At 40.3% G+C, this 26,095-nt stretch overlaps 1 protein-coding gene across 3 annotated transcripts in view; it reads right to left on the bottom strand.

The window, feature by feature from the left end:
- Window positions 1–262: 262 nt before the first annotated feature.
- The window catches only part of BVES (blood vessel epicardial substance), a 34,310-nt gene continuing 8,477 nt past the window's right edge, over window positions 263–26,095 (bottom strand). Inside the window, exons 3-9 of one of the 3 annotated variants that reach the window (XM_050894496.1) lie at window positions 25,341–25,465; window positions 14,632–14,819; window positions 13,561–13,669; window positions 11,423–11,590; window positions 8,077–8,218; window positions 2,748–2,851; window positions 552–602 (exon numbers count right to left, since the gene is read on the bottom strand). In XM_050894496.1, the coding sequence (XP_050750453.1) occupies window positions 2,784–2,851; window positions 8,077–8,218; window positions 11,423–11,590; window positions 13,561–13,669; window positions 14,632–14,819; window positions 25,341–25,465 (800 nt within the window). In that variant the 3' untranslated portion in view covers window positions 552–602; window positions 2,748–2,783. Of the gene's footprint in view, window positions 603–2,747; window positions 2,852–8,076; window positions 8,219–11,422; window positions 11,591–13,560; window positions 13,670–14,631; window positions 14,820–25,340; window positions 25,466–26,095 lie in introns of all 3 variants that reach the window. The other 2 variants (XM_050894494.1, XM_050894495.1) reach the window with 2 other exon arrangements.

Here is a 26,095-nt window from a genome sequence, read left to right as displayed (position 1 = left end):
AAAAGGCGCAGAAGAGTGTGTGTACTATTTCACATGAGACTCTCACAACAATGACGGCAGGTAACAGCAACATGGCTTTGGAAACATAGTTTCAAAATCTCCCACTGAAAAACACTAAGATACAGGCTTCTAAGAAACTTACGGAAATTAAACCGGGGATATTCTCCACTGAATAAGTCTCTAGAAATTTCAGGCTAGTCAGCCACTTAATACTAAATTTATGATGGCAAGAGTCAAAGTAGAAATAAAGCAACCACCCATGTCCAGAAAACAAACATAAAACCCATACAAGTTTTTATTTATTTTATTTAGAAGTAAAATAAAATGTGACATTTCCATCTAGAAGCCACTGACATATGCTGTGGTAAATTCAAACATGGAGAGGTGGTTTTAGCTTTTAGCTTCCTCCCAGATTCAGCTTCCTCCTCCTGCACCGGAGCTTTGTGCAAGCTCTGACATGCCCGAGGACACATCCGTTTAAGGCAGCCGCTGGAGTTCAAGCTTATCAGCAGATGGTGCTTCAAAGACGTCATCTTCCCCACTTTCTTCTATCGGCTTCATTTTTGCCGAAGTTCTCAGGTAGGGAGACGTCCGGCCTGGGCCTGCCACAGTTACAAAGAAATTACCAATTAATTTAACAACGCATACCTGCTACATACACTTATTTGTGACAAAGTATACACAATGTGATGATCCTGTCCTAGATCCCTCATGAGAGGATTTTATAAGCGAAGGTTTCTTTGTTATTTGGCCACAGGCATCAGGAAATTCTAGACGTGGGACAGCCACGCTGCTATGAACCAGCAACGCCTTCGAGGTTCAGACCCTGCGGCCGGCCATAGGCGCAGTATTCTCCCCAAATTCAGTGCAAATCCTGACTGCATGAGGTGCCCAACGCTGTGTCCCTGGCGATCGTTTTCTCACCGTTACGCTCACCCACTAATTCTTCTCCACAAACGACGATGTGAATGACTGCCCTAAGTACAAAAGGTACGTACATTTGCACGCTTGCCTCGGCTGTGAAAAAATTCCTCGGTGTACTGGGCAAACCTCAGGTGCGTACCTGATCACAGCCCTAACTGCCTTAAAAGCATGATAACGTAAAACTTACGGAAAATACAATACCCCCATAAACAACCACAGAGAAAACAAGATTGACAGGCGAAGGCCACGTAACTTTTGACTGACAGTGACTTCATTGCTCTAAGACAATCTTTTAGAAAAGCAGCGACTCGTAAAGCTTGCCAGAGCGGAGCGCACACAACGGCCATCGCTGGTAAGACATTAAATGGAGTTTTTGTGCAAGTTACCGCTGCAAACTACTTCTATTGTAGTTAAATTTTCAGCATGAGGGTTAAACCAGAGAGCTCCTTTGACATCAGCCAAACAGGTTTATTTCCCATTGTTCACTCTGAAATTGCTTCTGCGCTTGGACATTTTTTTCTCTCGGTACCCTCCTCTAGAGTTAAACCACCACAACGGTACAAGGCTGTAAACAGCTAGCATATGATGACTGAAAACATTAGGGAAATCTATGAAATACCATTTTAGAAGAAAAGAGCAAGAGGCAGTGGTCCTGTCTGACAGATCATCTGTATACAAGCTAAAAATTCAAATTTTCTTGAAAAAAATACCGATGGCCATAACATAACTGTTACTGCAGCGCTATTCTTACTACTTTAAAAAAAGTTTATTAGATATACAGTAAAGTGCTCTGCTAAGAAAGGATATTTATGGAGAAGGACTCCTTTGTGCTGCATATGTTACACACAGAGAACAAAGTACTAGCTACAGGCAAGACCAGCAGGTTATCGTATTACTGCATTTTTAAGTCACATTCACACAAACACTATTCGGAATTAGCTTTTTAGAACTTTTTATGTTAAAAATGTATTAGTATTTTCTTTTAACATTCAAAAACTACCATGATAAAGGGTTATTCGCACACATTTTTAAATATTGGAATCGTTAAGCACTTTTTTACTACTTTATTACTAGCTTATTACCATTTTTAGACTGGTTCTCTTTTGTTCAAAAGTCCTTAGTTCTCTCCAGAAATCAGAAGTAAGAAGCCATAAGTCTGTTGAACAGGATCCCATATTGGGTCTAATACTGTCAAGTTGTTTGGTTCAAAGACATGCCCTTATTTTCTCCAAATACAAAAACCTTGCCTATTGATGCCTCGATCCAGTGTTAGAGAGATGTTCACGAGACCGAGTCTGATCCTGAACGCGGGCCTTTCATACGTTACTCTGTTGCACTCTCTTGAGGACCTAAGCCTAAATGCCTATTAAAATAGCATTTCCCATGAAACCCAATCCTGCTTTTAACCACAAGCAGGGTATAACATAGGGAGCACACATAGTGAGATAATACCAATAAAAGGATTACCAAATCAAACCTTTTCTACATTCCTGCTTAGCTTAGAAGTTTGCAAATACAGATTCATAGACCAGCAAATCTGAGTGATCTAAACCAAGCAGCATAGAAAAAGAGACTGTATCACTAATAAGTATATGAACGACTATCAAGCAATAGAATTATTGAATCGAAACTAATACTGAAATGTTTTCTAAAGTACTGAGAGTTAGATGAAGCTACCCTTGTAATCAGGTTGAACTATTTCTGCTTAACTCAAATTCTGGAAAAAGAGATGCATCAATTTCATCTACTAACAAATTACATACAGATGGATCATGGATATCAAACACAAGTAACCATGTGATAAACAAACCCCACTTTAATACCTTTTTGAGGATGCTTGCTGAGTTAATGTGATGTTATCAACAGAAAACATCATGCTGCAAACGACTCACTCCATAAGCATTATAGAACTCTTGTTGGTTATTTCCTTAATATAAAAGCAAACAGTTAGTTGGGTTGCTTAGTTAATTAAATTCAAAACACAGTTTTGTTAGTAATCATAGTTTGGGGCCTACTAGTTAGTTTTTTTCACTCTTTCGCTACTGAACACTTTGAAAAAACCTTTATATCAATTTTTTGAGAAAATGAGTCAAAACTTATTGTTTGTAGCACAGATAAAAGCATAATTCAAAAAGTTTGGATTATACAAAATATAAATGGTCAATTTTTCAAGAATATGGAAATTAGGAGAATAAAAATTATTTGTATTGTAGTAGTCAAATATCATATTTGTAACGGGAAGCTTTTGTCCATACAACAATCGACCACCTAGCAGTGACAAGACAGTACTCTGTAGACCTCCTGTACAGGTAAGTTTCTCTTATTAATTTCTTCTTCTAATTAAAAAAATTAAAAAGTTTGTCATTTCCATATGTTCCTCACTAAATCTTCTGGAGTTTTGGGTTGGTTTTTTTTTTTTGTTTGGTTGTTTTTTTTAAATAAACGAATGCATGACTGCAGAAGGAGGATCCAGGGGAACAGCACTGGGACAGTATGCCTCAGTATGCACCTCATACTGAATCTTAAAAAACAGACAAAAAAATAGACTGACGCTGCACTGAGAGCACCCAGGAGAAGGTTTTTGAAAACACAGCAGTGGGAAGGCAAATGGCAGCTTTTTTGCTCACTTTTCCCTGTGATCTGAAAAAAAGTGCATACATGGCCGCAATCCAAATTGAATACAAATCTTTAAGCAGAGCTCACCTTGGTAGCAAAACCCTCATTGGCAATGACAGTACCCAGGAATAACTAACAAGCCATTTTGGCAAGAAGAAAGATTGAAGCGTTACAGTTTAGTGGGATAAATAACCTTTCATCAAGAATTTTTATCAACCTTTTATAGAAGTCAGAAATTTCGCATTAATTAAAATGCACAAAAGAAAGAAAGGACGGTATTTCCCGAGGTGTATGATACACTGCTGTATGGGTAACCCCTCTGCCTCCCCAAAAGTAAGGGGAGTATTGGACTCGGGAGGCTGCTGCCACACCTACTGTTGCCAGTGGGGTGGTGGCACTATCAACTACACCAACTGCTGTTGGACTGAGCAATTTCAGAACATAAAAGACATTTAAACCCCTCTTTTGGGGAAAGTACACCCCATACACCAGAAAATATGGTACACAAACCAAGGAAAAGTACAACAGAGGAAAGTGTATTTATCAAGTATGTGCTAAGCATGGATGCATCTTAGGGATTAATGTCATTACAGCTGAACATGTCATGCATTTAGATTACTGTCTCCCAAAGCTGAAATGCTGGTGTAAGTGTTCTGCTGCTAAGCCTGAAAGAGAATTTTAATTCTAGCTGATTGCACAAACACATTTTTACAATCTCTTTCAGGCTTCTGAGTGTGCAAATTTGTCCAAGGGCGCTCTATGCAAAGGAGTGGCTTCAATTTCATGGAGCTTTGCCGTGGAACAGGTGAAAAGCCAGTCGAGAGCTTATGGGTAAAGATCAGAGAACAGACCAACACAGGAGACTTCGTGGCAGGTAACTGCTACAGGCTGCCTGATCAAGAGCAAGTAGATGGAAGCCTTCGTTAGACAACTGGATGAAGCCTCATGATCGCAGGCCTTGGTACTCGCTGGGAACTTTAACCACCCCTGTATCTGGTGGAAAGGCAACAGGGCTGGGTGCAAGCAGTCCAGGAGATTTCTGGAGAGTGTAGCAGATAATTTCTTCATGGAAGCAATCGATGAGCCAACTAGGAGAGGTGCTCTGCTGGACCTGTCACTGACGAACAAGGAAGAACTCATCAGGGAGCTGAAGGCTGACGGTAACCTTGGCTGCAGTGTCCAGGAGCTGGTGGAGTTTAAGATACTGAGAAGTGTGCAAGACAAATAGTAGAGTTACAACCCTGGACCTGAGGGGTCCCACCAGGGGACTGTGGCTTGCTCAGGGATCTACTTGGCAGGAACCCATGGGACATGGCCTGCAAGGGCAAAGGGACCTGAGGACAGCTGGTTGATCTTCAACAACACCTTCCTCAAAACACAAGGACAGTCCATTCCAGTGCACAGGAAGTTGAGCAAGCGTGGCAGAAGGCTGGCATAGATGAACAGGAAAGTCCTGACAGAGCTCAAACACACACACACAAAGTGGAAGCATGAATGAGCTGCTTGGGGGGAATACAGAAACATGGCCCAAGCATGCAGGGATGGAATTAGGAAAGCCAAAGCTCAGCTGGACCTGGATCTAGTGAAGGGCAACAAGAAGGGCTTCTGCAAATACATCGGCAACAAAAGGAAGACCAGGGAAACTCTGAGGCCATGGCTCAGTGGGGCACAGGACCTAGGGACATGGAAAAGGGTGAGATATTCAATACCTTTTTTGCTTCAGTTTTTACTTTACAGGTTTGTCTTGAGGCCTCCCAGTTCTCTGAGTCTACTGGTAGCAACTGGGAGAGCGATACTTGACTTACAGGAAAGGCAGACTGAGTTAGGGACCACTTAAGTCAACAGGGCAAACACAAGACTGCGGAATCACATGGGCTGCATCCAAGAGTGCTGAGGGTTGGCTGATGCAATTGCAAGACCGACCTCTGTCATCTTGGAAAGGTCACAGCAGTCAGGGGAGAGAAAAAAAGGCAAATGTCATGTCCATTTTCAAGAAGGGCAAGGAGGAGCATCCAGGGAACTACTGGCCTATCAGCCTAATCTCAGTCCCCAGGAAGATTATGGAGCCCATCTTCCTGGAAGCCATGTCCAAGCACATGAAGGACAGGAAGGTGACTGGGAACAGACAGCATGGATGTACCACGGGCAGATTGTGCCTGACCAGTCTGACCGCCTTCTGTGGTGAGACGACAGGCTCTGTGGATGAAGGGAATACAGTGGATGTTGTTTACCTGGACTGTAGCATGGCCCTCCACAGCCTGCCATAGAATCCTTCTAGCCAAATGGGTGAGAAATGGACTGGATACATGGACTACAGCTTGGGTAAAAAATTCACTGGACTGCTGCATTCACAGGGTGGTGAACAGCAGTACGAAACCCAGCTGGCAGTTGGTTAACAGCAGTGTCCCTCGAGGGCCAATACCAAGGCCTATAATGTTCAATATATTAATGACCTGGATGATGGGAGGGAGCGCGCTCCTGCCAAGTTCACAGACAACAGCCAGGTAGTGAGGGAAACTGTTGATAGGCCAGAGGGTAGGGTGGCTAGTCAGATCAGGCCTCCAGAGGCTGGAGAAAAGAACTGACAGAAACCACATGAAGTTCAACACAGGCAAATTCCTGCACCTGGGACACAACAAACCTACACAGCAGTACAGCCTGGGCATCAACTGGTTGGAAAGCAGCTTTGCGGAAACAGACCTGGGGGTCCTGGTGGACACAAAATGGATTATGAGTCAGCAGAGTGCCCCTGCAGTGAAGAAGGCCATCCATATATTGGGCCATATTAGCAAGAGCATAGCCAGCAGGTCAATGAAAGAGATTAATCCCCTCTAGATGGCACTTGTGAGACAGGATCTGGAGTGCTGTGTCCAGTTTTGGGCTTCCCCATACAAGAAAGGCATGGACATACTGGAGCAAGTGCAGTGGAGAGCAACCAAGACGGTCAGGGGCTGGAGCACATGACGTACACGGACAGGCTGCAAGAACTGGGTGTGTTCAGCCTTATGAACAGAAGGTTCTCAGGGGATCTTACTGTTGTCTTCGGCTACCTAATGGAAGGGTATAAAGAAGACAGAGCCAGACTCTTCTCAGAGGCATGCACTAAAGAACAAAGGACAAGACTCATGAGTTGCAGTAAGGGAAATCTTTTTCAACATGAGAGTAGTAAGGCCCTGGAACAGGTTGCCCAGAGAGGCTGTGAAATCTTCCACCTTGGAAATATTCAAAGCTTGACTGGACACGGCCCTGAGTAACCTGCTCTAGCTGACCCTGCTTTGAACACGCGATTGGACTAGACAATCTCCAGAGGTTCCTTCCAACCTCAATTGTTCTGTTGTGATTATGGTTCTAAATGTCCTTTGAGGAAACAGAGAAGAAATAAAGAAAACAACGTTGGAATTTTCATCAAACTATATCCCACTTGTCACCCTCGACGTTCTAGTAGGGTGAAACACTGGCAGGGCTTTTGCTTCCATCTATCTGAGCATGCAGACTATACCAATGTTAAGGAGTGAAAACAGATAGGCCCTCCAAGTCTGAAGGAGTTCCTGGAGGAGAACTGTGAGGAACACAATGGAGAACAGATAATTAAATGAGAAATTGAAAATACTTTAAATCACTTTCTCTTCTTAGCAGAGAGTTTAACCATCAAAAATAACTGGCAGTAATTTTTTTCCTCATATATTTGAATTCTAATTACTAAAGAATAATATTTCCCAAATCAAAATAAATAATCCTACATGATCCTTTTAAATTCCTTTAAACTAACAGATTATGCCAAATGAGAAAATTGAGCATCTCCTGCGGTTTTTTGTTCAAAAGCTGCTTTCAGAGTTCAGGCTACTGTCGAAGTCAAGATTCAGGAAAATTAAAAGTAAAAAATAACAATAGCCTAGAAAGAATCGTTTAGAACGTTTCTATAAAGGAATAAATTCCAAGAGCAGAAGCAAAAAGGTCAGACTTGGTTTCTTCCCTCATTTCATCTGTTCTCTACTACTCCTGTCATACAAAGCACCGGGGAGGACATCCTGACAGGATATTTGGAGATTTTCCAGGTGGCATCAAAATATTGGTTGTATACCACATTTCTCCAAACCCTGCCAATACAAACTATCTCAGGAGGAAATGCAGAGCACCAAGTTGCTGAGGGGAAAAGATTTTGTTTGTGTTTTTAATTTCTACAAGCACCAGTCACAGACCAAAGGAGATACTACTGTGACAGGCATTGTACATTCACAGTTTTGCTCCACTGCTATAAATATTCCATATTATGCCTACATAGTCACATTATGCCAAAAATTATTACAATACATGCTGGTTTTTTGCCAGTATCTACATGAGGTAGCTTCAGTTAGCATACAAAGCCTTATGCATCTTATGAATTCCCTACGGTTAGGTCCCTCCACTTAGTTCATGTACAGCAGCATCCAAAAAGCTACAGTCTGCTCCCACTGAAGACAACAGCAGTTCTACAATCATCTCTTATGATCAATCAAGCTGTGTTCAAAACTGGCATGAACTATTTTGAGCACTCACGAAGAGAGGATGCAGAGGAAGTCCCGCGAAGAAACATCTGCAAGCCATCCTCACTGTCACTGGAACTGGCCATACTGTTTCTCATCTGCATCACAGAGAGCTGTGAGCAAAGACTAGGCTGTCGATCAATCTTTTTTGAAGCCTAAAAAAACCCAATAATTATTATTTTAAAAAAGGTATCAAGTAAATTAAAATAAAAATGGAAAATAACTATTTCGTCTGTAGTAGATGCTCTGGTCTCAGCTATGACTATTCATGAATCAAGAAACTGGTTAGAGCAGAAGATTCTATGCAGAGTAAATTGATTTAAATGAAAATAGAGGATGCCAGTAATATACTGGAATTAGAACACTGACAAGCATGAACCCTCAGATTATTCAATTTTAATTCTGTTTTGCACTGGACTTTTAATGTATTTTCCTACAGAAAGGTTAAATTTTATTATTTGGTAATTCATTATTCAGGTATGAAGCTCTGCAATTAAATACAGCCTTTATAATGTGCCTGGTGCTCCTTGTTAAACAAGACAGCACGCTATATAGAGAGTTTAGCAATTTGTATCTTAACAGAAACTTGTTCACTTACCTGGCTTTTCATTTCATCATGTTAGAAAACAGTGAATGTCATTCCTTCCTAGTAGATGGTCATTTGGCCCTTGATTTTACTGAAGACAAATTAAATGCATCACATAAACATTATCCTCTACCTGTCAAATGGCCTTAGAAGCTTCCATTTGCTTTGAGTGGTCTTCCTGAGAAGTCTTTGTACTATAATATTTATATGAAACCATACATTGTACCTTGTTAAGTATTACTGCAAGCCAGAATGCTATTTTAGGTGTATGTGAAAGGTAATCAATGACAAAAGCATAATGGGTAACTCCACTTTACTGAACTTTAAGTCAGGAATTAGCATCCTATTTCGTGCGGAGAGGAATGACTTTTCCCAACAGTAGTGAAAATCTCCTTAGGTAGGAGAAAATCACAAGGTTCCTTACAAATAAATGGATGCTTTTCTGTTTTCCAATATGCAATGAACTGATATTCTTATCTTCTTACTACCATCCTGATTATGAATAAGCTATACTGAATTTGTTTTAGTTGTTCTCTTACATGTCTTACATGTTGTTCTCGTTAGTATGTCCCCTGTGTACAGAAGTCAACTAAAAAAATTTCTGTCGAGATTGTCACCAGCTAAAAAGCATTAAAGACGCCAATAATGTGTATATTCGACAATATACAATTCAACGAAGGAGAATTTACTTGACAGACAGTTCTTGTCCTACGTTATGTAGGAAGGGCTCGTGCAACAGGATTTTCATTTGAGGAAGAATAAAAAGGTACTACAAATTTCCCAAATGCTCACTCTTAATTTTCATAACATACATTTTCAAAAGTTACTGTGATAGAACAGTTCAATAATCTTAAATTCATGTGACTATTGTCCCTAAAAATAAAGACTTGGTACAAACTGAAGTTGAAGTGTGCAGATGTTAAGTCAAAGGAGGGGTGAAGTTTGGTGGTTTGTTTTTTTTTTTAATACTTAGAAGGTATGATAAGGACCTTTCACTTAAAACCAACCAATTACAACATTACCATGAGTACTTCATTTATACTAGTGCTGAAGCTCTACAGTGCCAGAAGTCAGCAGCACAAGTTTGTTGCAGATGACTTTGTATACTAGGCACAACACCCTAATGCTGTCATCCATGTGTAAAAAAAGAAAGTGAGGGAAGGAAAGAGGAAGGAAAAGAGGAACATAAAATAGAGAATAGAAAAGAGAAAAAAGAAAGAGGAAAACAGAAAAAAGAGAAGAAAGAAGAAAGAGGAAAAAAGAGGGGAAAAAAGAAAAAAAGGCAAGGTGACAAGGAATGTGGAGAACAGCAGTCTCCCAGGAGAGGCAGTCTGAACGCACACACAGGAGGCATGTCGCTACATGTTCCTTTCAGATGCCATACTCCAGAAATGACTTACTGTCTATGTGGATGTGGCTTTTAATACAGAACATTCCCCTGTAATTCTTTTTTATTAAAAAAAAAAAAAAAAAAAAAAAAAGCTTTAACCACACACTTTATAAGGTGTATTTTATAGATGGTACATTTCTGCTAGATCATTTTTATCTTACTGCATTAGTAAGATGAAAACAGTGATTCGAAATAGTTTTGAGGATCTGACTACAAGACAGTGTAATCCTCTATTTCATTGACCAGAAGGCAGAATACACAGTGCTTTATTGCTGTTAAATTGTTTCTCCAGCAATTCTTTCTTTTCTCTTTCTATAGCCAGTACAATATTGAGAAAACTTACAATGTCTAATTAGCCATAAAGACATTACAAGTTTAGCCTGTTGAAGTCTGTTGTATAGTAGCAGTGGCAGTCATTCCTTTTGGATCATTTTCTAGTAAATTCACAACTTTACAGAAGTAACTATTTAACCTATATATGAGATATTCATGGGCAATCTGATGAGAAGGATTTTTGCTCTGAGTTACTGTGAGTTAAACAAATACAGACAGAATACGAAAATACTGTATCATAAAATTATAAAGCTTTCTATAAATGACGGTGAAAGTTCTTCAAATAAATTATATATAAGAACCCTACAGCCACCACATAAATAATAAAAAATCCCACCAGCAGCCGAGTTACCATCCAAATCTTGAAAAGCCATGTAAGGAGACAAAATGAAAGTAAAACAAAATAATCAATATATCCATGACTACACCCAGACCACTTACTGTGACACCTAAAACAAACTCCCTCTAAATGCAAAGAAGAATAAGTTATATTCAGACCACTGAATATTTTATATATATTTATATGTATTTATATTTTATATGTATTTCATGCCTCCTTCCACTAACTACATTGTATCAACCTAACATTCTCTCTTTTTTTTTTTGTATTTGCAACCCTCAAACACAATTCTTGGCAATCAGTATTACCCAGTTGTTTGACCCCAGCAAGAAAATTCTTTTAACAAAAAACCCTGAAGCTTCTTTGTACAAAGGCACCCATTTGTTAACGAGAAAGGATATCCAGGGAGAAGCACCTTTTTAGCTACCGGCCATCATGTCTACTGGTTGGCTAGAAATATTTGTGCTAGCCGATCAGTTCTGAATCTCAGTTATTCATCTTTCTTGCACATTACTGTGCTAACTTGAACCAATATTGCTTCTGACAAAAACATTGCACTGACTCATACTTTGGCACTAAAAGGCAATGAGTGTGAATTCAGCAGCTGATAGCAGCAGGTTAAAAAAAGGTGCTTTAAGAGGATTTAAAATTGAAGTAACAATACATTTGTGTGGGGGAGGAAAACTCCAAATGAAACTTCAGCTGCTTACCTTGTCATTTAAGGTCGGGTCATTCAATGAATAGAGTTTATTTGTAATATCTTTGCCAATAAGATACTTAAAGATCTCATAAAGAAATGGCTCAGATTCCAGAAAATAAGTCAGCCTTTCCCTGGACCAGCACAGGAACTTGCAGTTATCATCTGCGATAATGGTGACCTGAGAACATACACGCTCAGAATTAGCACTTCTCTTTTGCTTTAAAATAAGTGATACCATTTTATTTGTGCCTCCAGTTAAAATAACTCTTAAAGCCATAAAACTTTTCGGTATCCCTTAGAAAGTGATATTTACAAATGTCAAACATCTCAAATATTTATTATCATCATATTTTTAACTGATAAGCATGGCCAGTTTGTTTTTCAGAAAACCTGGGGGGAGATAATAGAGGAAAATCTCATAAGTTCCCAAACTGTAAAAGCATTTATGTTAGAGGAGATTTACATATAAAGTCAGTCCTACAGCGATGACACTACTTGCACCCCAATAGGCCTACACGTTGCTTGGTTTTATTTTATGTCACTGTCACCAAACAGGAACAACTGGTATAATCCAAAGGTATAATCCATCAAAGAGTTTTTAGCAATTTAAAAAAACCATATTTTCATCTTTCTCTCTTCACTGTCAGCCCTGCTGATCCCACAAGCACCACCTTCCAGCAGTTGAGCTAAGGCTCCGTTTGCTCAGTTACTGGTAATTCAGCTATCAACAGTTACAGAGGAGCTCGCACCCTCTCCAGGGAGGCTGGACCTGCCAGGTTCGTCCCCTGTGCTGGCAGAGGGCAATGGCACACCGAAACCGGCACCACTCGGTGATACCCAATGGCGTGTTTTGCAAGGGAAAGCCAGTCATCTACGGAGAAATCAGGTGCTCTCTGCTATTACAAGCTAATGTTACCCCCCGAAAAATTAAAAATATATAAAGCCTAAGAAATAATGAGAAACTGTCACATATCCGTGGATTTTAACTTCACGGTCTGTAATATAAGCACACAGGCTGAGGAAGAATTCACCAGCGTTGCCAGCCGATGGGGTCCTTAAGATTGAATCTGTGTCCTCTTGCAATGGCAACGCTGAGAGTGTTTATATGGCACTAACAAGCAGAACTCACGAGTGAAAGATGTACACCGCACCTGATTACAATAATTTTTAAGGCAGGCAGAGGTTGAGGCATGAGCCTTTTCCCTTCAGAGGGACCAATTCGTATCCAGTCGCTTACAAGAGAAAGAGGCCGTGCCAAGAGGGCGGCCGTGCTGCAGGATGCCTCACTGCTGCGAAATGAATACATCTGGACAATTCTCTCTCCTTGGCGTTAAGCCTAGTATTTGACTGGAACATATGACATCAATCACCGATTTTAGAGTCTACATTGCTCTCCCTCCCTCTCCTTCTGCCAGGGTATCAGTGTGGATGTACTCAGTCAGCCATAGTCCGGTCATTATTACACGTACCCAGTTAAAGAACATCAAGTAAGAGGTAGCAAAATAGCCATTTCAGTACTATGGGAAAAAAGCTTCGCTAACAGTATTTTTTCCCACAAGCTATAGTATAATATATCCTTTAATGTACTAGCATAATTACACTCCTAGTGACATATACCCTTATTGTTCCCTGTATGAATATTTTTACTCAAAATACTGTGATCTTTCAGCTTATGTTGCTTTAACGACTTTCAAAATGACAGAAGCATTAATACGTTTAGATAAATACAAATTTCAAACCAGCAGTGCCTGAATTTTTAGTCTTTCATTTTAGTAACACCAAATATTACAATAATTATTTTTCCTTTTCTGTTTTTGAACCAGTGGTGAGACTGCTCACATCATCTCTTTTTCCAGTAAAGCTATCTATTAAATTATTTGTCCTGAATAATCTCTTAACACAAAATAAACTTGGAAACAGTAAAAGAGAACAGAATAGCAAAGGCCAGACTGCTCAGTGAACACCATCATAACACTTCTGCAGCATTTAATTTTAAAAGTTATTCTTGATATGGTCCATCATGAAACACCAGTACTAGAAAGCTAGCAAAATTATGCAAGTCAAATACTTCACTGTTGATCAAATTTATACTCTGTTTTTTAATGATCTCATCAGCTCCTATCCAGTGACATTTAAACCAAAGTGTACCTGGAATTTCTCACCCCGGTTCATCTGCGTTGATCGAAATTCAGGAGAATCTATAAAGGCACAGGGGTAAATATTGTGCAGAAAATGCCCTCGATAAGACACCTTCATTCTGGAAATAAAAATGTATGAAACAAGATTTTAAAGTCATGGAGGCTGATTAATTTAATCTAAATTTGGACATGATTATTGACAATGGTAAAGCAGTAGGTAACATGCAAAAATATGTTCATCTTCCGGAATTTCAGCCCCAGAACTACCCTGTTTTCTGCCTAAACCTCCGCCGATTCCAAGCAGAACAGGCTGCCAGCTAATTCAAGTTGCCCAACATGGTGTGTATCTTCTAACTATTGCTATTCAAAATGAAAAAGGTCTGCAGGGTTGTGCTATACAGCCAGACCAGAATCAGGCTTCCTTTAGATAACTAGCTTTGCAGTAATGAGCAGCTAATGACTTCGAAGAAAAACGATGAAGCCTGACATCCCTGTTGCTATCAACAGAAACTGGTAAAAATATAGGCCAGAACTTAGCAAGAGCTTCAAGATTACAGCCTGGTCATGGGCATTTATTTTACCCTTTCTCACCTGGGTCCTGTCAGCCTCTGGGCAGTGCGCCTGCCCCGCTCTGCTTGCACGTACATGTGCAATGAATCAATTCCAATAGGCCTCTTGTTTTAAAGTCTACTGGAGGGATATTTTTTCCTTCCCTCATGCACAATATTTTTTAACCTTAAAACCTGAGAATGCACTGAGAAGATGACTTAGATATCTAAGACTCAAACAAATCTCTTGCTTGTTCTGGAAGACACTGCCGTTGGTATTACACAAATATAATTCCCAGTAAAATCCATGCAGCTGCACACAAAAGTGGAGACATAATACGCCCCCAGTAAGAGACATCACTGTCATTTGAACAGTGTCACAAAATAGTCTATACCTATAGACTATTTGGCTATAGACCATAACACGCTACAAACAATAACATTTAAAAAGCTCACAAAAACCCCAACAACTTTCTAATCTATGCAACCATCACACAAAGCATAAGACTGTCCCCAAGGTTTATAGAACGTACTTCCCCTTCAGCAGGATGCTTAGCCTATCATCAACTGACGTTTTATCTTCTGCAGCATAGGCTTGACCTGTCTTTAAAGTCTGAATGTTGCAGAATTGTCCAGTTAGTCTTTGGAAGAGTTCTGGAGGCACATGGAGAGGTTCAAACATTCTCTTGTAGAGGCTGCTAAGCTCCTTCTCTATCTTGATCTAGAATGCAAAAACAAAAAACATCAATAAACACAGATGCGTTAGTTAAAAAAGGGTAAGACCGCACGCATGCTTTAGTTGCTACATTTGAGGAACATCTTTGTCTTCGTTATGTTTAGGCAAGGAAACAAGTGGTAAACATGTAACATCTATCCACAAACACTGCCTATGACAGAGTGACCAAAACCTTATCTAAAATTAGCCAAGCTGGCACACTGGTGCTTTAGAATGCTGTTCCATCCAAGTGGCACATTAAATCAGACACAAGGAGTCTTCTGAGACTTCTGTTGATGTAACAGCGAATAGGACTTGGGCCAGAACTACACAGTAAAAAAAAAAAGAGGTTGCCTGCATTTTTCACACCACATGCACACCTCCTTCTGGCCATCGCTCAGGCTCTCCTGAGAGCCGCTTTCATCCCTGAGCTTCTTGGCTTACTTGCAGTAGAAAAGCAAGTCCTGAAAAACAAACCCATTGTATTGAAACCACATGTGATGAGGGAGGAAAAAAAAACACTGCCAGCTGAACATCCCACATCTAGGAGCCCACCCAAACTCAGGCAGCGGCAATGAGGGAAAGGATGTTGGCTGAAATCCCAAGCCTGGAAGTCTTTCCTGAATGGAGGCAGCAGGGAATGAGACAGTGTCCCGGCCTCCCCTCAGAAAGCAGAGGCAGCCTGAACAAAGCCGGCATATTTGCTGGGAGGAAAACAAATTAGAACAATAAGCATCAGATAATGAAAAGATAAAAAATACATAGAACAGAGAATAAGGAAAAGCAACTAAGAAAAAAGGCAGGTAAGAAGAAAAAGAGTCACCACTTCAACAAATGAGAATATTCCCAGTTTACACAATTTTCTAGATTTTTTTTGTATTTCAGTACTAAAAACAGGGGAGGAGAGAAGGTGGCAGCACAGGAGTCCAGGAGTCACTTTTCAGCTGATGGTAGCCAACAGTGGGAACTGAGAAACTTCTGGTCACCTTTTGGCTGAAGGAGGTGGGGAATCCAGAATGACCATGGGAGGCTGTCTGAGGCCCATGAGGGCTTCGAACTGTCAGGTACCCACTATTCCTTCCCCAGCAGAGCATTTTAGGGTGAAAATACTAGTCTTTAGCCCCTAAGAGATACAGGTATTCCACATAAAAAATCCTCCTTGAGCTCTTCTCGGTAGCATTACATGTGTGTGTGAAACAGTGAGTCAAGCATAACGAAAAGTTTTTGGAAAATTGAGAAGATTTCCTTGTTACATTTCAAGTTGATTTAAATATAGAACAAATTGAGCTGAGGCAGAAACTTTCTAGATGTGTGGAACTATATTTGGAGTATTTCACAGACAGCCTCAATCACTGGATGTGCTCCATCCCACATATGGGCCACTGAACGCCATGGGAATCACTCTGGAAGTGACAATCCCATGGGCAGAGATGGTAGGTTAATCCCACAGAAATAGTGTACAGTTCGTTATTAAATTACTAAACAGGAGAGATAAGGCTGCTTATGTGACCTTGCTGTTACCATTTCGTGACTTCTCAGCCTTTAAATTTCCATAAAAGCTCAACAAAAGGATATCCCAAACCTGCAGACTTCACCTTTTACCCAGACAGCCTCAAACCATGAAAACTGAAAGCAAGTTTACGAACCACTGAGATTTTTATGCAGCCTCCATGTGAAACACGCACCAATACCCGTTTCCAAGGGCTTAACATGCAAAATTCTTGTGACAGAATTCCTGAAAACTTTTTCCTTACACATAGCTGAACTTACTGTTAACTTTGTGTACACTATCTGTGTACATTTACCACCCACAACTGTATTAAAGCATTCAGTTTGTTTGATTTTTTCATCTGTCCATACATAAGCTTCAATAAAATGTGAATTGCTGCCTCCTCAAAACATTTAAATGGATCTATTTCATTACTCTATCATCATTTCATAACATGTCTCCTTCCTCCTATAAATTCACCTCTGCCCCAGAAATGGTATCAGGACTGAGAAGAGGGCTAGAAAATAAACGTTCAGACAAGATTAACAATAAAGTCACAGAATCCCAGCATGGCTGAGGTTGGAAGGAACTTCTGGAGGTCATCTGGTCCATCCCCCTGCTCAGGCAGGGTCACCTAGAGCAAGGTTGTGCAGGACCATGTCCAGACAGCTTATGAATATTCCCAAGGATGGAGACTCTACATCACCTCTGGGCAACCTGTGCCAGTGCTAGGTCACCCTCACAGTAAAAAAGTGTTTCCTGATGTTCAGAGGGACCCTCCTGTGTTTCAGTTTGTGCCCATTGCCTCTGGTCCTGTTGCTGGGCACCACTGAAAAGAGCCTGGCTCGGTCCTCTTTGCACCCTCCCTTTAGGTATTGATATACATTGATAAGATCCCCCTGAGCCTTCTCTTCTCCAGGCTAAACAGTCCTGGCTCTCCTCACACGAGAGATGCTCCAGTCCCTTAATCGTCTTCATGGCCCTTCGTTGGACTCTCTCCAGTAAGTCCAAATCTCTCTTCCACTGGAAAAGCCCAGACCTGGACCCAGCACTCCAGATATGTCTCACCAGTGCTGAACAGGGGAAGGATCACCTCCCTCAACCTGCTGGCAATGCTGTTCTTAATGCAACCCAGGATACCGTTGCCTCTCTTTGTCGCAAGGGCACGTTGCTGGCTCACGTTCAACTTGGCCACCAGGACCTGCAGGTCCTTTTCTGCACAACTGCTTTCCAGCTGGTCAGTCCCTGGCATGTGCTGGTGCATGGGGTTATTCCTCCCCAGGTGCAGGACTCTGCACTTCTTGTTGAACTTCATGAGGTTCCTCTTGGCCCATTTCTCCAGTCTGCTGAGGTCCCTCTGGATGGCTTCCCAACTTTCTGGCCTACCAGCCACTCCTCCCAGTTTTGTGTCATCAGGGTACACTCTGCCCCATCATCCAGATCATTAATGAAGATGTCAAACAGGACTGGGCCTAGCACTGACCCCTAGGTTACACTGCTAGTGTACACACGCACACTAGTATATATAATACACACCTCCAACTAGACTTCGTACTTCTGATTACCACGCTCAGCCCAGCCATTCAGCCAGCTTTCAATCCATCTCACTGTGTCCTCATCCAGCCCATACTTCAATAGCTTCTCTATGAGGACTTTATGGGAGATAGTGTTGAAAGCCTTACTGAAATTAAGGTAGACAATATTCACCACTCTCATCTATCCAGCCAGTCATTTCATCGTAGAACGTTGTCAGGTTGGTTAAGCATGACTTCCCCTTGGTGAATTCATGCTGACTGCTCCCGATGACCTTGTTGTCCTTCAAATGCATAGAAATGGTGTCCAGGATTAGCTATTCCATCACCTTCTCAGGGATCGAGGTGAGACTGACCAGCCTGCACACCCTTGGGTCCTCCTTCTTGCCCTTTTTGAAGAAAGGAGTGGCATTTGCTTTCCCTCCATTCCTCAGGTACCTCTCCCAGTCACCACGATTGTTCAAAGATTATCAAGAGTGGCCTCACAGTGACATCAGCACTTGTGGGTGCATGCCATCAGGGCTCATGGACTTACGTATGTCCAGTATGTCACCTGACCTGAAGTTACGCTGGTTTCACACTGAATCAATTACTAATTAAATCTTCCACCAGTGACTACATTTATATGAAACCCAGGATTTGAATTTCCTGCATGTTCCTTATGCCACAGCTTTCAACACCTCAGAGGACATCTACATGGACAAAACAAGGATTAAATTTAAACTGGGAAGAGAAATTGTATTGTGTTGGGGACTGCCCGGAACTGTTTGATTTCAAAATACGTTCCATATACCTGTGAAGTTAGATGACTATCTGTTTTGCCAACAGGTTCTCCAGGAACTCTCTCATTTTTAACAGCCATACCAATTTAATTTGCACCTCTTTCTATACATGACCACTGCAACTCAAAGAAAGATAAATTCCTTTCTCAGATGAACATATAAGTAGCTCCCAGGACTCCTGAATTCAAAACAACACATACAGACATGAGGACAGGATTTGGCCCTGGAGTGTTAATGCAATCCCTTGACTAGCACATCATTCAGGTTTCATGATCTTCCTCTAATATATAATACTTAAAAGAGAAAGCAGGCATAACCACTTTCTTAAAGACTGATCAGGTTGGACACCGTAGATATACTTTAGATGGTCTCCCTCATAACAGACTATTCACCCTTCACAAGCACAGCTGACTGCTCCTCCAGTCATGCTTGTGGGTCATATTCCAAATAAGCCATACGGGTAGGTGTAATGTTTTGTTCAGCAGTGGTTGAAATATTCTGGGATGCTGCCAGAGCTCCAAGTCAGAGCTCTGTAGAGACACTGATTAGACTCAGCTTCCACTCAGACTAAAAAAGCCAAATCTGTAAAGCTCCAAGGAGTCAAAACCACAGAAATAATCTTCTGGTCAGAAAAGAAACTCGCTATTTTGCATGCTCCATTTAATAAAATAAATATTTAACAACTGAACATATCAATTATTCATTTTGTAATATGACTAACTTGTAATTATTCTTCCATTCCTTTCTTCCCTTAAAAATGTCATTTGTGAGGATGACTAAATAAAATTGATTTTGAGATGGGCAATACCATAGTTGCAGACAGAAAATCTCATTCAAAATGAGTTCCTAAGAATTTCTTTCTTTTTTTTCCATTCTCTACTTTCTATAGGAAAAGCACTTAAAAACAGCCTTCAAGTTCAATATACAGAATGTGTAAGACAGCTGAAGAGATGCATGACTACCAGGCATCACTTCAAGTAAGCTTGCTCATCATAGTCTGTAACAAAGAGATTCAATATATTATTTTGGCTGTTATCCTGTCTCCATATAATTTCAGCTATTGTTTAAATCCACATAATTTACTAGTTATATAGAGCCCAGTTTTCAGAGAAGCTGAGTACCCACAGTTCCCAGATCACACCTGCAGTGGTAGGAATACAAGTCTTTTGAAAGCCAGACTCCAGTTCTCCATTGTGTTACAGTTTAGATTAGTATGAACCAACTTGAATTTTTTTCCTCATACTGCTAGAGAGCAGCAATGAAGTGCATCTCACCTATCGACTATATAAAGCTAGGTTAGTAGTTTATAATGGTTGTGTAGGCTTGTTCTCTAGCCAGTGGAGGGGGATGGCACTATCACATCTTAAACAGATATTGAGTGGGTGGGTTGAATCACACTGGACAACCAGCTTAAACTAGATGTTTAACATGGAGATGGATGAAGTGAGACAAGATTATTCCAATTCCTATTTCATAAGGTAAAGCTACTGTTGCAGAAGTAGAGACCACAAATAATTATTTTTACTCTTTGAAAGTGCTCTTAATTGTTAGACTCAAGTATGGTATGCTTCCTCTCAGAGGCCTTTCATTTCTGGGAGCACCCATGTCCTGAACTATGTAATAGTTCAGGACAAGTAGCAGAATGTCAGAGACCACCTAAGAAAACAGTCAATGCCTATGTAGAGCATTTCCCAGTTAAAAGTATTTGATATTCCTCCTACATTTTACTGTTTCTATTTCCTGCACATTTCTGTCTTTAGAAAGCAGCTCAATATTGCAGAAGATGAAGGAAAAGAGAGAGATTCAGTAAAGGCACCTGTAGTGGTGGTTTCATGATTTTACTTTGTTCTCTATCCAAAATTATAGAGATCGTCAAGATGTAGTCATTCGTTTTTAGAGCCAACAGAACTGACATTTGGTTTAAGGCAGTTCTTCTGGTAGTAACTCCAGTCTCGCCAGAAGGAGCATCTAGGAAGTCTTCACATGGAGGACTGTTCCTCCAAGCTCTCTCATTCTGTTCAAGATCTGGAGTATGGAGCTGGGGGTATTGATCTGAACTAAGTGCTGCAAGCTTTACCACCACAAAAAGGTATTTTGAAAGAGCAGTGTGCACATCTACAAAGGTCAGAGTTAAATAATGACTGACATGCCAGAGAGGCTTTACCTGACCAAACAAAAAAAGAGGAAACTTAAAATTCAACGACATCACTTTTGCTGTTCATGGAATTGGTGCAAGACCGTATTTTGATCATGGTGGGATGCACAGAGTTAGCATATACATGCAGGAAACTATTTTAAATACAGTTGACTTCAGCTACTTATTATCTGTCATTCATTAACACAACTGTAAGTACTCTCCCTGTCCAGGACAGAATTTTCGTTAGATCTTTCCAATGCTTTATTTTTAGTTTGAGAAATTATTCTCATTCTTCCCTATGGAACAATGCTGTTTTTCTCTCCGTCCATGGCAAAAGCTACAGTACAGAAACTCATATAGGGACAAAAGTGAAATGAGTAGTTTTACATTTACTGTAATTTCGTACATGTCAGCTTAAAGCACAAATCCTAGGCCACGATCGGATACAGTGAAGGAGTCATGCAAAGACCTAGACAGATTAGAGTATAAAATAAAAATACCCCAAAAACCACCACCACGAAGACTATTTAAACATTGCTGGACTCAAGCACAAGCCCAGGACCTTGGCCGGAAAAGTCCCCTGATGATGTTGTATCCAAGTTAGGACCCAGTCAAGCATGAGCATATAATGCGGCAGGCACTGCACTCAGGTGAATGCCAGACCTGTTAGCTTGCCTCCCAGTAGGCATCTGGCTGGGCAAGCGCTCCTTCACTGTTCTAGCATGAAGTCAAACGGCACAGTCTGTGGCTAAACCACATTTCAGGTGTCAGTGGCTGGAGCACAAGCGTGCTGTCTACAGGTGCAGAGGGAACTCCAGCCCCATCAGAAGGCCTGCCCTCCTCTGGTCTCGTTCAGTAGCCAGAGAAGCAGTGTGGCTGGCTGAAGTGCTTCCACACCACAGACCAAGTTGGGTGCAAACAACTGTTTGGTGTTCTTGCCAGGACATGGGAAGTATTTAGGTAGGCTCTAACAAGAACCAGATACTAAGCTTCTTTATGCAGGACTTACACTGTGGAACAGAAAAAACATCCAGGTTTAGGTTTCTCATCCCTGTCCCACCCAAAGCTGTTACACAACTCAACTATTATCCAATCTTAGAAGTTCTGCCCAAATTATGTGCCTTGAATAAAAGTTCTAAAGGAAAAAAAAATTCTTATCTTACACTAAGTTTCCTTACAGGTCTTTCTGAAAAAAAGATCTTTCTGTATCATCTCATTGTTGGACAGTGAGCTGAGAACTAAACCTGAAAAGGAACTAGTGTTAAGGTGTGTAGGGGGGTGTTTAAAAAAAAAAAAAACAACCCCAAACATCCCGATTTAAAAGTAATTACTGAAAATATTATGTATTCACCAATTAAAATAGTATAATATTTTTCATGTAATGTTCAAAAATATTGTAATTTCTTAAACTTAATGGAAAGAAAACTACTGAAATTATTTTAAGTCTTAAAGAAAGACTTTGGTATAAGACTTACTTATTTTAAGTCTTAAAGAAACACCACTACGTGGCTAGTTATCAGATCTAATTCTTGGCTAAGCTTTAAGTTGTAAAGGTCACGTAACCCTGCAGATGGTAACCTTTGGGTGAATCTGTGCTCCATACTGGAGGAACACTGCTGTAGGCAGAACCCTTCCTTTGTTAACACATATAAGTAGATGTACTCAGTTTATCAACTTGTTGTAGACAGATGCCATTTAACCTTTAGCCTCTTTTTATATGCTGTTGTTGCCTATCGGAGTTTGTTCTGCAGTTGTTTTTAGCGATACTGGTAAAGATTTCAGCCTTTCTACAATCCTTTGAATTCTTCTTCCTTTGACAGCTTGCTCTGGCTCTACTTAAGTTGAAATCCTTAACTTCCAAAGTCTATTTTCCTACGTTTCCTCTAACATTCTCTGCCTAGAATTCTAGTTTATTCTATATAAGGATAGCTGTAGTTTTGCACCACATGTGTATGGTGCACAGTCTACGGGAGTGCCGAGCACCTCGATTCTGCTGTGGTTACATAGGCTGTGGGGAAGGGCTACAGAAATGGAGAGCAAAGTTAAAGGCAAGTCCTCCAGTCCTTCCTCTCTTAGAGGTAGTCTTCTACCAACTTTGGCGACTGACAGTTTATCAGTCAAGTTTCATGTCCTCACATAATTCCTTCTTTTTAAACCCACCTATAGAGTACTTCATCCACTTCTACCACTTATCCTAACTCCTACTAATAATTCTGCTAACAAATTTACTAGAGGATTTAGTGAAAAGAGCTGGCACTTAAATAGGATGAAGTCTATACCATAATGTACAAAAAAACCCCAGCCTATGCTAACATAGCTTTTAGTATACAACTGTAATCACGGAAGAAAATGTTTTTCTTTCTTCATTCAGTATTGATTTTCACATTGTAAGGTGATTTTTTTCACTCAAGCACAAAACAGTGTGTCCTCCTCCCAAGATGCTCCTTCACTCTCCAATAACCTTTTATTTAGATTTTTGGAAAGGGTTGGATGGGTATGAACCCAAGGACCATTACCCATGTTCTAAGGACACATGCCACAACTCACTTTTAAAAATACAGATAAGTTTTAAGGCTTGGTTTTCTAGGGAAATGAGTTTATATCAGCTGTGCACTCCTGCCTTTTGCAATAATTTCCGATTTTGTTAGCCAATTCCTGTCCCTTTTGACAAAGGACTAGAGGCCTCAAGGTGATATTAAAAGGCTCAATTGGTGGGTGGGTTGAGGGGAAGCAGAACATGCTAACTTGGTGGCTTCACTGAGGGAAAAGAATGCAACATAAGCTCATTCCATATTAAAGACCAGAGTACCTGCACAGGATATCTAGCTGCAGACACAAACATGTGGAGTCTGGCTTCACTGGCTCTACATTATCACAACTGTTATTTTGTGTGGTGCATTGGGCAGCATGGCCATGGCTGACTAGCAGAAATACGGTGCAGTTTCACCATGCTGCTGTATCTTGACGACGACATAAATGGATTGAATAGGCTAAAATAATAGCATTAGCAATACAAACTAAAGAGGAACTTACCCTTTAACTGGGGAGATTACTCTCCGAAAGTAATTTAAGTGACTAGAAATATTTACTACACATCTATAAGTGTCTAGTAGTAGATCAGTCTAGCTAGTTTTAAGCTATCTTCTAGGCAAGACAGAAGTCAAGCTTTATGCTGCCTTGCCAGGAAAGGAGGAGGTTGCTAATTTCCTAGCTGCTTTCTGGCACAGGCTGTGTTGACTTGGTGAAAAGCATATTTCCAGGTAGTTTTTTTTTTTGTGTACCAGCTGTTACACACTTCCAGAATGTGTCTGATTTTGGGCAGAGTTATTCTGCTGATAATGTAACTCCATATATATACCTGTAATCTTCACATTATAAATCCATCTGCCTTAGATTTTGGAGACTACAGAATGTAGTATTAACATTTTGAACACTTAGCACTTCATTAATATTTGACTGGCACATAATAGCAACTATTATATGAAAGATTATCTACTTTTGATGTGTATATACCAACAGAAGGCTGGGTTGCTAATTATTTTGCAGAAACAGAATATACTTCTGGATGAATAATACTAACAAAATAAATTGATTTTCTATTGGATATACATTTAGCTGAAGGCAGGGCAAAGAATCCTGTATTTTTGGTATACATTTCAAATATATTCTTAGAGTGCATTTGAAGAAAGTTATCCCAATGCATCCTTCTGAAGGCAACGAAAGGAGTTGCAAAATTCCCAGACATGACCCTCAAAACTCAATGAATGCAGCAAATGGGATAAAAGGAAGGATCATCTTACTTAATACTGCTCTTCCCACACCTTACTCAATTTTGCTGCTTATCTCCAAGTCCCACAGATGTTCAAAAAGGGCAGTAGCATCCAACTTACCTTTCACTTGCATTTAAAAGGAATGTGGCAGTACAAAACATATGGGCTAAAGCACTTGTCAGCAAAGCAAAGAGTGTGAACGTCATTTATAAATGGACATCAGCATTTGCTTCTATGTTGAAATAACAGTCTATCAGGGCACTTGTCATTTATCAGTCTCCTTTCCCACCACAGAGGATGATCAAGACTTAAAAGTGAGGTAGGAAAGTTTGATCCCTCCCAAACTCCTAATTGAAAAAAAATTACTGTCCTGGAATGCTCAATTTTAAGTACCTCAGTAGGATTTTATTTCAGGAGGTCTGTATGCATGTACCCTTGTGGGTGGGAGGGTGGGGAAAATGACAAAAAAAGGGAAACATACACAAACCCTAAACTACCATTTCTGGTCTCTCTGCAAAGAAACAATGTAACCCCTTCCTTGCCACCAAAACACAACAGCCAAAACCAGCCAATAGTAACTTCTAAAGTCAAATCAATTTTCAAGAATATGGATTTCAGGGAAATAATTATGTACTGCATCAGATCATACTTATGGTCTAGATCCTTCCTGAAGTAGCTAACTGACTTCAGCCAAAAGAACTCCTGTTTAATTCAAGAACTGCTGTGTAATTCATTGGTTTGTCCAGCAAACATGGGCAAAACTTCCTTTTTCTTGCATCTTACTAGACTGCTTGTGGAATTTATCTGCTATACATACCGGTCTTCTTTTATACACTAGGTATATGAAATGTAAAAGGTTGACAACCAAAAACACAGAATTCCAGATCATTATGTCCAAGGCACAACGGTAGAGTGTAGCCCAAATGATGAACAATGCACATCCTGTAAAAATTAAAAAAAGGAAGTTAAATTTCACTGAACAATAAACACATTCGTACAAAGTCATCAAGAATGTGTCCAGTGGGTGTAATTACACTGAAAAGCAATATATTCTACAAGCTTTACTACAGTTAGGCTCTGTGGATCAATGCATGCACTGGTAGCAGAGCTGATCACTACAATGCTACAAAGAGGCACTGAGAGCAGGCTGACAGCAGACTGCAGTCCTGTTGCATGGGACTGCAATACTGGTGCGACAGTAATTTACATCAGGACTGGGGAAAGCAGAAAGGTGCAGCCCACGATGGTCTGTTACTAAAATGAAGCAGAAATGGGATAGCGGAAGATTGTATCTTAAGTACAAAAAAAAAAAAAAAAAAAAAAGAATTAAGTAGCTCACAAAATTTTATTACTAGTATTGCATTAATTAGACAAACAAGATCCTAAAAAAAAAAATCTCCTAAAGTCAGACACAGATATGTTTGAAAATTTAAAGGAAGCATCATCGCTGCATTTTGACAAAGTCACAGCAGGAACCTGAATTCTCTTCTATGACAAAGAGAAAGTCTCAAATGTTTACTCTTTTTTTAGTTGCTTTACTTTGCCTTATCTTTTAAAGCAATTGTCATTATT

This window comes from Gymnogyps californianus, chromosome 3 (assembly GCF_018139145.2).
Source record: "Gymnogyps californianus isolate 813 chromosome 3, ASM1813914v2, whole genome shotgun sequence".
NCBI classification, from domain to species: Eukaryota; Metazoa; Chordata; class Aves; order Accipitriformes; family Cathartidae; genus Gymnogyps; species Gymnogyps californianus.
This window is presented reverse-complemented; position numbering and strand designations above follow the sequence as displayed.